A 12219-nucleotide genomic window follows, 5' to 3' on the forward strand; every position below is an offset into this window, starting at 1 on the left:
ACGAGGCAGGCCATGCTCTGGAGACGCTGGGACCTGCCCTTGTGCATAGCACAAGCCCAGGGGCCATGCACTCTGTCATCTGGACACAGATGAGCTGTGGTCAAAGTTCTACTTGAACAAGCCCTGGTCTTCCTCCTCTCGCCACCAAGCTTGGTTCTGGGCTGCATCCCGAGGTCAGCAGGGGCCCGAATTTTCCTCCAGTTCTCAGGAGAACATAGTTCTCAGTGTCCATGTCCCAGAACTGCAGATCCAAGGGCGTCAGGCGCCAGCCCCCTTTCCTGTGCCCCAAATCCACTCGGATGAAATGGAAATCAGGTGGGTGGGGGTAGCAGCCACCAAATGGTCATCTCCCATCACCACAATTTATTAGACACAAAGCAGGTTTTCAGCACAAGTCACACCCTCCACCCTCCACCCACAGGAATGGCAGTGAGGTCAGGAGAGGAGCTTGTAGGGGGGATGTCCATGGGGGGCCCCAACCTGAGCTCACTGGCGAACCCAGACCAGGAAGTCTGGGTGAGACGCATCCTGTCGCACTGCCCTTCTTGTGATGCCCACGAAAGGGGAAGAAATGCCAAATAAATAGTCAATAAGTAAGCGAGGATGGCTTATCTTCCCCACAGAAGCCCGTGGACGGATCTCCTCGGGAACCAGGCCAGGTGGGTGAGCTCTGCCTTAACGAGTGCCGACAGCTGGGCGGGGCTGGAGGGTGCCCAGGTCCCCTCTGGTCTGACCCTGTGTGTTTCGCTTCACACCAGTGAACATTCTGCTTCAGGCTGCTGGTCCTCCATCCCTTGCCACCCCCAGCACAGACCCAAGCATGCTCGGGGGGCAGGGGGCTGCTGCTGGCCACAGGAGCCAGAGGGCCTGGCGCCAGCGGTGCCACTCACACCACACCTTCACCTGCCGCTCCTCACCCCCAGCTCATCCCTTGGCTGCTGCTGCTGCTGCGAGAGGCTTGGACATATGCCCCCACTGTAGCCCAGTGGAGCACAGCCCAGGCAGGGGCCCTGTGCTTAGACTGACAGGCTCTGGGGGGAGGCGGGCTGAGCTATCTACAGAGGGGAAGCCCCAGTGGGGGAAGAAGGTGAACAGAATATTCTGAGGAGACAGAACTTTCCGAGCAAGCCAATTTAAATGACTTGATAACTACAAAGGATACCAAACGTCTAGGTTTCAATCTTGACTCAAATTACTGTTGCTTTTCTTGTGTCAATGTTTCTGTATTACTTCAACATTTTCAGGACTTTCACATCTAGATATGTCAGAAAATTAAAGAATACTTCCATGCCAGAGCTGGACAAGGCCTGTGACATAACCCGACAGGGCCTCCCTTTCCCAGCAGGATGGTGGCAGAGCGGCTAACCCGGCCCCGACACCCCACCTGGGCATGGAGCATCCTGGGCTGGATGCCCCTTCTCCACAAGGACCCATGTCCTTCGCTGGACTGGGCTGTCCTGGCTTCTGCCTCATTTGTAAAAGACAGATCCCATCTGTATCAGCTCCTCAGCTGAGATCTACTTAGGAGGGAGAGAAAACTTCAGAGCCACGGGGTACCCCTGCTCCAGCCTGACTCTGAAGGGCAGGGCTTTCCCCGAGGGCCTGCTGCCTGGGAAGACACACTTGCTAGAACTAGCCAGGCCCTGGGGGTGTGGGTCCTGGAGTGCCAGCAGCGGGGAGCTCAGAGGGACCAGGACAACTGTGAGGGGGGATGAAGGGGTTGCTGAGGACAGTTGAGTCGGGTTCATCCAGAAAGCTGGAACACCTGAAAAGCACAGCACATTAAAGGGTCACCACCTGTCTGTGGAGACCCCACTCTCCACCACCCCCTCCCTGGAGAGCCTCCTCATCCCTGCCCCTGACCTGGTCACTCAGCTGAGCCTCAACCTCCCTCTGCCCAGCAGGTACCTCATGCTCCTATGCCCCAGCCGCACCTCCCTCAGACAGACTCCGCATGCTCCGCAGTCCCCTCTGTGGCCTGGTGAGCCCACAACCAAGGCCACCTGGCCGTGCCTCAGGACAAGGCACCATGAGGACAGGAACTATGGGACTGTGACTTTTGTTTCCTTCTGGTGGCCAGCACACTACTAGACAGGAAGTTGGCCTGTCTCTCTTTTTTCTGCTAAATAAAATAAAGCCTGAATACCTAAAAGAACTTGTACTAAGTCCCTGCCTCTCCTTCCTCCATGCAAGGCCCCTCCACCCCCTTTCCCCCACCGTCCCCCCATACCTGGGGCCAGGGCAGTGGGTGGTCACTCCCACAGGAAGCGCACATACCAGATGGTCTCGTTCTTCAGCTGGGGCCCAAACAGTGGGTTCAGCTGGGCCAGGATGGCAATGAGCCAGCTGCCAGGGACAGCACAGTGAGGATGAGCCAGGTGCAGAGGGGCCACTCACGGCCATGGGAAGGCCTCTGCCACACCCTGAGCAGCCGCAACTGACCAGCAGATGGCAAGGCCAGTGTTCTGTGGAGTGAGCCAGCCACACTCCAGTGGGGATGTAGGGGTGGTCTGGGGCTTGTGGGTTTTGGTTTGGGTTTGATTTCACTGTATGTAGATTTGTAAGATCCCTGAGTTGGGGCTGGACCCTGGGATCAGGGAAGAGGGAGGCAGCCCCCAGGGCACTGTGGGAGCAGCTGTCAGCTGCACCCTTACCCATCACCAATCCCCAGGCACCTGGTAGCAGACAGGGCTGGCCTGATGGGAGGCACGTCAGAAGCACCTGCATTTAGGAGTAGGAAAAGGGAACAACCCCGGACAGGGCAGAGCATCTCAGGCCCAGGTCTGCTGCTGAGCCTTCTGTGTTTTCTCCAGGGACCTGGCCCATGACTGCCATCAGCCACTGGAGGTCTGGGTGGTTGTCTGGCCCTGGCATTCATGACAAGCCTTCCCAATTTCACTTGCCCACAGTAGTAGGCCCCAAGACTCTGAAAGTGCCTGAATTGGAATGCCTCATGTGACCACATCAATGGTGCTTGCTTTCTGCAGGAAAGATGGATCTTTCTCACCTACGAACCCCCACAGCAGCCAGTGGAGGGCCTAAGGCCCAGGAAGCCATCAGAAATCGTTACCTGTTTTATGTCAGCATTATGTCCAGGTATACATTTTGTAAATACAATTTCTAGGCATGGCATTTTCTTAAAATGGCCCCACCTTTCTGCCTGTATGCATCTCATTTGCAGCCTGTTCTCTGTTTCCCATATGCTGATCCTGTATTTGTAATCATCCCACATCTTGTGCACACTCCATCTTCCCCACCCTCCCAGCCACTATCCTCTATGTCTGGTCTCTGAGCCATCAAATCCAAGCCCCTCTGAGGCCCTCCCTGGGACAGATGAGGACATTCTGCCAAACCCTGAAGGACCGAGAAACAGTATTAGAGAGAGGGTCTTAGAGATGCTCTGTGCAGGGAGAATTTTTTAAAAACCATGTGTTCCCATGCATGTAAGTTAACATCTAAGAGTCATCATTTTTAACAAGTTTTATTTTTTGTTAGTGGGAAGTAGAAAACATCAAACATTATAAAAGGTAAAATAAGAGAGAATTCACTAATAGGAATAAATGACCTAATCAGGTAAATAGGTTTTAACTATAATAACATGCACCACATCTGAAATCAGTCAAGTAAATTTTTAAAAAGTGGGTTTTGTCCTACGTGTTTTGGAAAATTTGGCAGTCTTGGGAAATATTCCAGTTGCTTTAAAAATATTCCGTAATCTTTTAAAGAATCAGCATCTCATCTATTTACCTGCCCTGTTTTGATTGCTCTGAATTAAGAACACCAAACTATGTCAAGCTGAACCCATAAAAAGAATGAATAAGACATAGGAAGATGGGAAACTCTACAGGCTTAAAGCAGTTTGATTAATAATAAGAGAAGCCTCCCCCAAAACTAGAGTGTGAATTCCAGATCCTTTGTTTTAGCTGTCAGAATGATTTAAACATGGAGCAATGTAACAGCAGGATAGGGATGGACGGGGAGGGGAGGGGGTGTCTTTTTCCCCCCCTCTGTAAAGAGGAAATGGCTATGGTGAATGGCAGTTTTAGAAAGAGAACATATGAACATTGAGAACCTGGACACTGACTCCCTCACATTGTCCAAGTACTCACATCCCTTGGAATGTTTTTCTATATCCCCAGGGTACCTTTCCTAAGTGTGAAGACTTGCTCAGCCCAGTGGTTCTGAGCTGGCTGCATTCCAGTCACCTTGGGGCACTCATAAACACAGATTCCTAAGTGCAGACCTTGAGAGTTGTGATTTACTGGGTCTACGGTGGAGTCCGAAAGCTGAGTGTGGACAATCTCTCCAGGTGATTCTGATTTCCAGTCAGGTACAGACAGCACTGAGCCAGCCCAAATCATTCATTTCGCAGGTGAGAAAACTACGGCCCACAAGTGTTACAAAGCTTGCCCTGGTGACACATCAGTGGCAGAGCCTGAACCAGAGCCCGGAGTTCATAACTTCCAGCCCACTGCTGTCTTTACCATTCCACACTGACTCCACTCCTGTGTTTTACAGATCCAGCCTTCCGAGAGGTGTTCACTACCAGGACAGAGGGAAGAACAGGCTTGGGTGAGGAGGGCACAAGTGGGGACAAAGAACTTGCTGACTGTGAGCTGGGGAGAGCAGTACTTACAAGAGGTAACAGCAGACAGCAGTGGCTACCAGCATGGTGATGATCACTCTGCAACAGAAGGAGACACAGGACAGGATGGCTGGGGCTAGCACCCTCAGGAAAGCCTGGCCAGGACCACAGAAAGAGATCCTGGCGTCAGCTCTTTTCCCACTGGCCTTCTTGATGCTACCTGGACACAGGAGGCTGGGGTCTAATCAGGGTAAGAATTGCAAGATGAACAATAAAAACTTTGTGTCACCTCATGAGGAGGCCAACCTGGACCACATCCAAGTTAAGTTAGGAATCCTTCCCCGGGGGCCCTGCAGATCTTTAAGAACAAAGGCAACACCATAGGTCCAAGCAGCTTTCAGCCAAAACTAAACCTAATCCAAATCTGAGCCCATAACCTCTAATCTAAACCACTTCAAGTTGGAGAAATTAGCACTTGAACCCTTCTTTCCTTCTTTCTTCTCTTTTTTTCCAAAAGGTGACCGGTAAGGGGATCTTAACACCTGACTTGGTGTTGTCAGCACCACGCTCACCCAGTGAGCAAACCGGCCATCCCTATATAGGGATCCGAACCCTTGACTTGGTGTTATCAGCACCACACTCTCCCAAGTGAGCCACAGGCCGGACCTTGAACCCTTCTTTCAACATTACTAAGTGGCTTGGGCCAGCCCTGGCTGGGCACTGGGTAGACAGTGGTAAATAGACAATCTCTGACCTCGAGGAACTTGTATTCAAAGGAAGAGAGTGCTTTATAACACGATAATATGATGCAGAAACTGGTGAATGGTGCGGAAATCTGCTAGGGGACCTTCAAAAAAATAACACCAGCTAAAATCATCCAATACATAAAACGTGTCACATACTGGTGTTTAAAAAGCATTATTTCGGGCAATCCACACAGCAGCCTTATAAGGCAGGGGTCGCCACCATCCCACTTTACCTATGAAGAAACTGAGGCTTGGCATTTGCTCAAGGTCTCAGAGCTGGCGAGGAGTGGAAACACTGCATCGGTGCCCATGCATGCCCTTTACTGACTGCAGGAGGGAGTGACACTTAACGGTCTCCAATGTCTGTCTGCTCGTCACCTTCTATATCTGCCCCTGATCTCCTGCCTGTTCCTGTTAATGCGGCCCTGGTGCAAAGACCTCGAGGAGGCGTCGGGGCGCCTGGCGTCCCCATTGCGGCATTCGCTGCAGGGCAGAAGTCGCCGCCCGGGTGGAGGGTCGAGCCGGGCCCGGCGCCAGGGGAGGGGCCCGCAGCGAGGCACGGCCTGCGCGCCTTCCTTACCCGCGGTTGGGTCCCTTCGGCACGAACCAGGGCCCGGCGATGCCGATGAGGCCCCAGAACGTGGTGAAGACGATGACCGGGAGCGCGAAAGAGTGCGCCGTCATGGCCGGGCGCGGGATGCCCAGGCGGGGATGCAGGGCCGAGCAGCAGGTGCTCCAGGGGCGTGCGTATCTGCCTGGCAGTGGGCGCCGAACATGCGCAGCAGAACCCGAGCCGCCGAGCTGCTGGGATGGACCTGCGCAGGCGCGTCTCCTGACCACGCTCCCCGGAACGCAGCAGGCCCGGCGCGCTGTCACTCAGGGGTAAGGGGCGGGCCTTCCGAGGAACTCACTCATTGATTGGCTGAGAGGGGCCGCGGACCGGGAGAAACGCCGCGGTTGAAGGAACGGGGGTTTTGGGGGTGTCCGCATCGGCCTGGCGCCCGCACCGTCAACCTCGCGCTCCTTCGTTACTCCCGAAGACCCCTGGAAGCTGGGGGTCCACCTCAGAGGGCGTCCGGGGCATCTCCTGCCCTGTCACGCGCTGCGCCGGTTCGGCCCGAGAGCGCCCAGGGGAGCCCGATCCTGGGCCACCCCGAACCCGACAGACCCGCGGCGGCTCGGACCCGAGAGCGACGTCCTCTCGCCCCTCGGATGCGCGCGGGAATGCCCAGGGACAGGCGGGGCGGCGGGGCGCCGACCGAGGGCCCGGGGCAGAAGGAGGCGCGGCCAGCACGGCGCGCGCCCTCGGTTCGCGGAGGACCCCGGGAAGGCCGGGACTGCGCCTGGACTCGAAGAACTAGGTGGCGGGAGGGGACAGGGGTTAGGCCAGATAGGCAGGAGGCGGGGGCCGACACTGGGCAGTCCCACACCCGCCCAAGTGCAGCGCCCCCTACAGTCGTCTATCTGTAGCAAACCCAGCAGGGGCCTCGGGATTAAATGCCAGTTTGCTGTAATATAAAGTGGGGGCTTCTGATCCACGTACCGGCCAGCCTCATATATACATGTATGTATCGGGGGATGACGATTCTTACGAGGTTGCTGGAGGATTAAGTGAACTAAGAACGTGAAAAGCACCTAGCACAGTAAGCCTCCTTAGGTTCTTCCATCAGGGCTGGAGGGGATCTTAGAGCCTGGTATCTTCCTTGGGCTTTTCGATCTCACATATCCCTTCCTCCATAGAGATCAGTGGCTCCAAGAGGTATCTTTTGCAGGAGGTACTGCCCCAAGCAGCCTGCCACATGTATCCCTGGCTTCCATGGTTGCATAACGTGGGAAAAGAAGCAGTCCCCATAGGATGGAGAAGGGAACTGTACCTGACCTTGTACTGACAACAACCCCCCATCCCCCCGCCCTGACCCCGCGTCTGCAAGATGTGTGCTCGGAGCTGTTTTCCCAAAGCAGGAATATTCCACCCTTCCCCGTTCTCTAGTTGAGACCTCATCCATTCCTTCAACAGCCATGCAAGGTTGGAGGTGGGAATGGGGTGGCAGATACACAAAGATTTTAGGTATAAAAACATCCTCCATCCTTTCAACATTCATGCAAGGTGGAGGTGAGAGGGAGATGATACATAAAGATGTTTAAGTATAAAATACCATCCTAGCCTAGGAGTTTATTCTATTTGAGTGATATATTCTGGTAAAACCATAATGTTGGCCAGACTGGGCTAAGAGCCTTGTGATCAAAATAGTCAATGTCCATGAGAATTAAGAGCCTGGAGAAATCAGGGAGGACTTGGAGAAGTGAAATTTTAGCTGTATTGTAAAGAATGCGTAGGAATCCCATCAAGAATGTGTCCTGTTGAGAACACACCTGGGATACGGGTTCACTTGGCGTCCATAGGACAGAGTAAAACAGGCTGATTACACAATCTTTCAAAAAATCACCAGGGAAGTTCATCTCTCTGAAGTTCAAAAAAGATCTACTTCCCTGAATTTTGTTCCAGAAAAAAAAAGTCTCTGTATAAAATGACAACTGTACAGTGAAAAGTATTTCCTTCTTTGCCTCAGCTTTGGCTAGAACCAAAGCCAGTGCTCAGTCTAAATAGCCAGATCATTTTAGGTATCTGTTCCTTCTACTCTCAGTTCTTTTAATGGTCTTTGATGTTTTATTTCTGTCCTAATATGCATTTGGTTTCTAGTGTCATCTGTTCGGCACCCTTGTGGTCCATAAGGGGACCAAAGCCATAAACTGGCTCCTACCGCAACCACTGAAGCCTCATCTGGGCCCATCAGCTCTGGGGTTCCCTAGAACATAACTGATGATGTGTGAACCTCCGCACTGGGACTTCCTTTCCAGGAGTGAACTGTCTGCCTCATTAAACAGCTCCCCAAAATGTAGTTCCACAGTACCACATATGTAGTTCATAGACCTTTGTTTTTAGCCGAAAGGGATCTTAGAGGCTAAGGTAACCCATTCACTTTACGGGTTATAAGACTGAGGCCCAGAGAATTGAAGTAACTTGCCTAAGGCCACACAGTTCATCAGTAAAAGAACCAGAACCTGTGGCCAAGGCTTCTCATTCCTAATCCAGCGCCTTCTACACAACCCTGGCTCACCCCCAGGGGCTCGTGTCCAGGCTGAGGACACTATTTTCTAAGGCATAACCTGAGGCAGAGGCTCATTGTTAACATACCGCTGCCCCCTGCCTCCTTTCCTGAGGTGAATTCTGGTTGAGCCAGTATTCACTGACTACACTGCCATGGTTCCTCCATGAGGGCTCATTGAGGAGTTTCCATGACATCTCCCACGGAGTGGAGTCCTGATGTTGGTGGCACCATTCCCGGGTACACACGTGAGCAGCAGCCGTACAGGTACCAAATGCAGCAGAGCTGCAGTCAGAGGCAGCATCAGAAGAGCCACCAGGGCAGGGACCAGCCATGTGAGAAGCCCAGCAGTATCACTTGTTGTGGGAAAGGCTTCTGGGACGCAAAGACCATGCTGACCCAGGAGAAGACCCACAGGGAGGAGGCTCTACCTAAGTGTCCCCAGCAATGGGGGCTGAGGCGTCTTGAGGGAACCAGCTCAGAAATGCCTGGTGACTGCACACTGGCTGTCACTGCTGACCCAGGAGAAGACCCACAGGGAGGAGGCTCTACCTAAGTGTCCCCAGCAATGGGGGACACTTGAGGGAACCAGCTCAGAAATGCCTGGTGACTGCACACTGGCTGTCATGAGTGTTCCTGGCAAGAAAGGCAGGACCCAGCACCTTTAGGCCTCAGCTCACTTCTCTCCTTTTGTCTCCAGCAAGAGCGAGGGAAGGGGCTGCTGCTCGGAGCTGCCTCCCTGGGAAGGGGTCGAGGAGACCCTGCCCTCACCCCCACTGTGGGGTCATTTCCTTACTGGGTGGAAGCCAGTTAGGCAGTTCTGCCTGCACCAACTTCTTGGTCCTAAACCCAAAACATTGTTCCATATGCCGTGGCTGCCATGCTTATCTTAATGTCTTTCTAAAGACATAAGACTGAGTCTTCTCAACCAGAGAGATTTGATTGTCCTGCAGTTTACAAACCTTTGCTAAGGTCCTGTCAGAGAGAGGCTGCATCCAGGATGTGGAGCTGTTAGGGCTTGCTGAGCAGGGCTACAGAAGGGATTCTAAGAACTGATCCCTCGTGACCAGTCTGGCATAGTAGCTTATACTACTGACGGATCTATTTTCCTTGAAAACCTGGCCTTTTCAATCCCAGTAAACCAAATGAGACAATGAATGTGAAAGCACTTTGTAAACTATGATGTGCTAAATAAAAGGCAGCCAAGCACTTAATTACAACTCTCACTAAATGTTTACATCTTATCTCTACCTTCTCCTAACTCACAGACAAAACCAATTTAGCTCACTTTCAAGGATCGAAGAGAAAAAGCAAAAGACAAAACCAAAGGTGAACACACACTTCTCTGCCCACCTCTGTCTTTGGCCCTGTCCCATCTTGAAAGAAGGAAGATCTATACTTAGCTTTTATCGCCTTGTCCAATCTCCTTGTTCTTGCTTAAGGGCTTCCAGGATAGACGCATGTGCTGAAATATTTTATTGATAGCAAAAGGTTAAGAATCAAACATAGTATTTGCACATCTTTGAAACCAGAGGAAAAACTGTCCCTGGGCCAGTCACCCTTAGTGTTCTTAGGCTACGCAGACACTTAAGTGCGAGAACCAGCCCACCTTAGCACTGTCCTGATAGGTATTTAGCACCCTAAGAACACACCGTTTGCAGGAGGGAGAGGCAAAGGTCTGGATTGAGGTCACACTCGCTAAGGTACCTGGCCAGGATGGGGGCTGAGTCCCCCTCTATGGCTATTGAAATCACACTGTCAGTTCTAATGCTGGTTACTAGGAACGTCAGACCCAGGCATCAGTCGTCAGGGAGAGGGAGGGAGAAATGCCAGGGCATTACCACCATTACAGGTAGGGAAGGGGTGGAGGCCACGGCTAGGACTCTGGCCAAAGGGCAAGTGCTTGCCCCTACTACCCCCAGTGCCCTTCAGCTTATGTTCTTGTGGGACAAAAATAGGAAGCAGCTCCAACAAGGAGGTCCCCAGGCTCTGGGGTCTGAACACAGTCAGCCTGGCAAAGCAAAACAGAGGCCAGCCTGGGCAATGGGTCTCTAGTAAGGACGCTCACCATGTTTCCACCGGGGGTGCTGAGCAAAAATGTCAGTATTCTTTCTTCTCTGCCTTTAGCTGAGAGAGGGGAGCTAGAACATGCACGCACCCATCGAGAAATCTGGGTCAGGCAAATACCTATGGTAAATAGCATTTTCAGTTGCCCTGCACTGAGGGGATCCACTTTCTATCCATCTGAGGAAGGCATTGATGGCATCCGAGCACACTGATATGGAGAGGGCAGGGTGCTTCCTCACCCGGCTTCTAGGCCAGCTCCTAGAACTGCTCCCACAGACACCTTCACGCACGCTGCTCACAGGACTGGCCACTTGCTCCGAGGGTTTCTTAGAGGACGGAAGATGCTGGGAAGGGAATTTGCTGAAACATCACCTCAGTATGGAATGGGTGGGAGCTACAACCCCACTTTAAAAGGCCCTGCTCTCTTCCATTCCACCTATTCACACCCAGAGCACTTGATCTGGGGCAAATTCCTGAACTCCCATAGAAACTTCCACGATGGGAGAGGGAGGCCTGTGCTCCATCTCGGCCATGTGGATAGTAACACCTCGCAGAGCTCTAGCTCTAAAGGCCTGTGGTAGCCCTCAGACTTCTAGGCCGACAGGGCTGGGAGACACTTCCACGAGTTAAAGGCAGAAAGTGAGACAGGAATTCCTGACAAGAGCTGAACAAGATAGGAAAGCAATGTCGCCAAGGCTAAGTGCTAAGGGTGGGTGACGCCATGGGCATCTGAGATATGGTGAGGTGCTGGATGCCAGCATATCAGGAGCTTCCGGCACCTTCTGGGAAGGGGAAGTGGGCAGACTACTGGTTAAGGAGACCAACCACATGGGCTTGCAGCACAGAGCAGGGAACCAGCTGCAGATGAGGAGCAAGCAAGGTCTGGATGGAGCACCACGTCCTGCCATGTAAAATGAGGGCAAGGCAGGGCAGAGAAGCCCCTCCTTCTAACATTCCTTACTTCCCACTGCGGTTAAGGAAGGCAGAGCCTAGACAAAATCATCCCCATCCAGACAAGTAGTCTACTGAGCCTGCCAAGACAAGGCTGCCTCTGGAAGGAAAAGTGCTCTACTTTAGGTTGAAAAGGAAGCTGGGGCCAGGGGATTGGGCGCCTCAGAAGTAGTGCTGGAAGCCCTTCTGTGCCTTGAGGGTCGTGGTTCTTAAAGTGGAGAGCACCAAGGAAGTTCCTGGGAGAGAGCTTGTTAAAAAACAGCCAATCACTGAGCCCCAGCCTGGGGGATTTAATTCCGCATGTCTGGGGTGGAGCATATTTAACAAGCAGCCCTACCTATTCAATGCAGAGGGTCCCCAGTGCAACTTGGAGAAGAGCGGACTACACTGTCATGTGGATGGTACATCTGGAGAACACCTCTTCCCAAAATAAGGACTTAAGTGGCAAAATTCATGCCTGTCCTCCTAAGGACAAGGACAGGGGCTGAGGCAGCTGAGTCCACACTATGTGGGCCGAGATCTTTCTATCAAGGAACTCGAGGCTCTCACTCACTAATCTAATCCTATGGCAGACGGGAACCAGCAGGCAGTTTTGGATTCTCTGCTGCCACTTTGTGAAGAGGGAAACTGGGGCGCAGAATGAGGAAGGGATTAATTATGGTTAAACCACTTTCTGCAGCAGAGCCGGGGCTGAATCCAGGCCTCCTAGCTCCAGACTTGGTGCCGTCCACTGCTTAGGAAAGTGGGCTTTGGCATGAAGCAG

General features: G+C 52.7%; 1 protein-coding gene across 1 annotated transcript; it reads right to left on the minus strand.

Annotated features, from left to right (window-relative positions):
* Positions 1–316: 316 nt before the first annotated feature.
* ATP6V0E2 (ATPase, H+ transporting V0 subunit e2) lies at positions 317–6160 on the minus strand. The gene is made up of 4 exons (XM_008584882.1): positions 5912–6160; positions 4637–4684; positions 2231–2346; positions 317–1765 (listed from the first exon to the last, which is right to left on the minus strand). The coding sequence occupies exons 1-3, from the start codon at positions 6013–6015 to the stop codon at positions 2253–2255; spliced, it is 246 nt and encodes an 81-aa protein (XP_008583104.1). The 5' UTR covers positions 6016–6160; the 3' UTR covers positions 317–1765; positions 2231–2252.
* Positions 6161–12219: the final 6059 nt, after the last annotated feature.

This window comes from Galeopterus variegatus, unplaced genomic scaffold (genome assembly GCF_000696425.1).
Source record: "Galeopterus variegatus unplaced genomic scaffold, G_variegatus-3.0.2 Scaffold3398, whole genome shotgun sequence".
Classification (NCBI taxonomy): domain Eukaryota; kingdom Metazoa; phylum Chordata; class Mammalia; order Dermoptera; family Cynocephalidae; genus Galeopterus; species Galeopterus variegatus.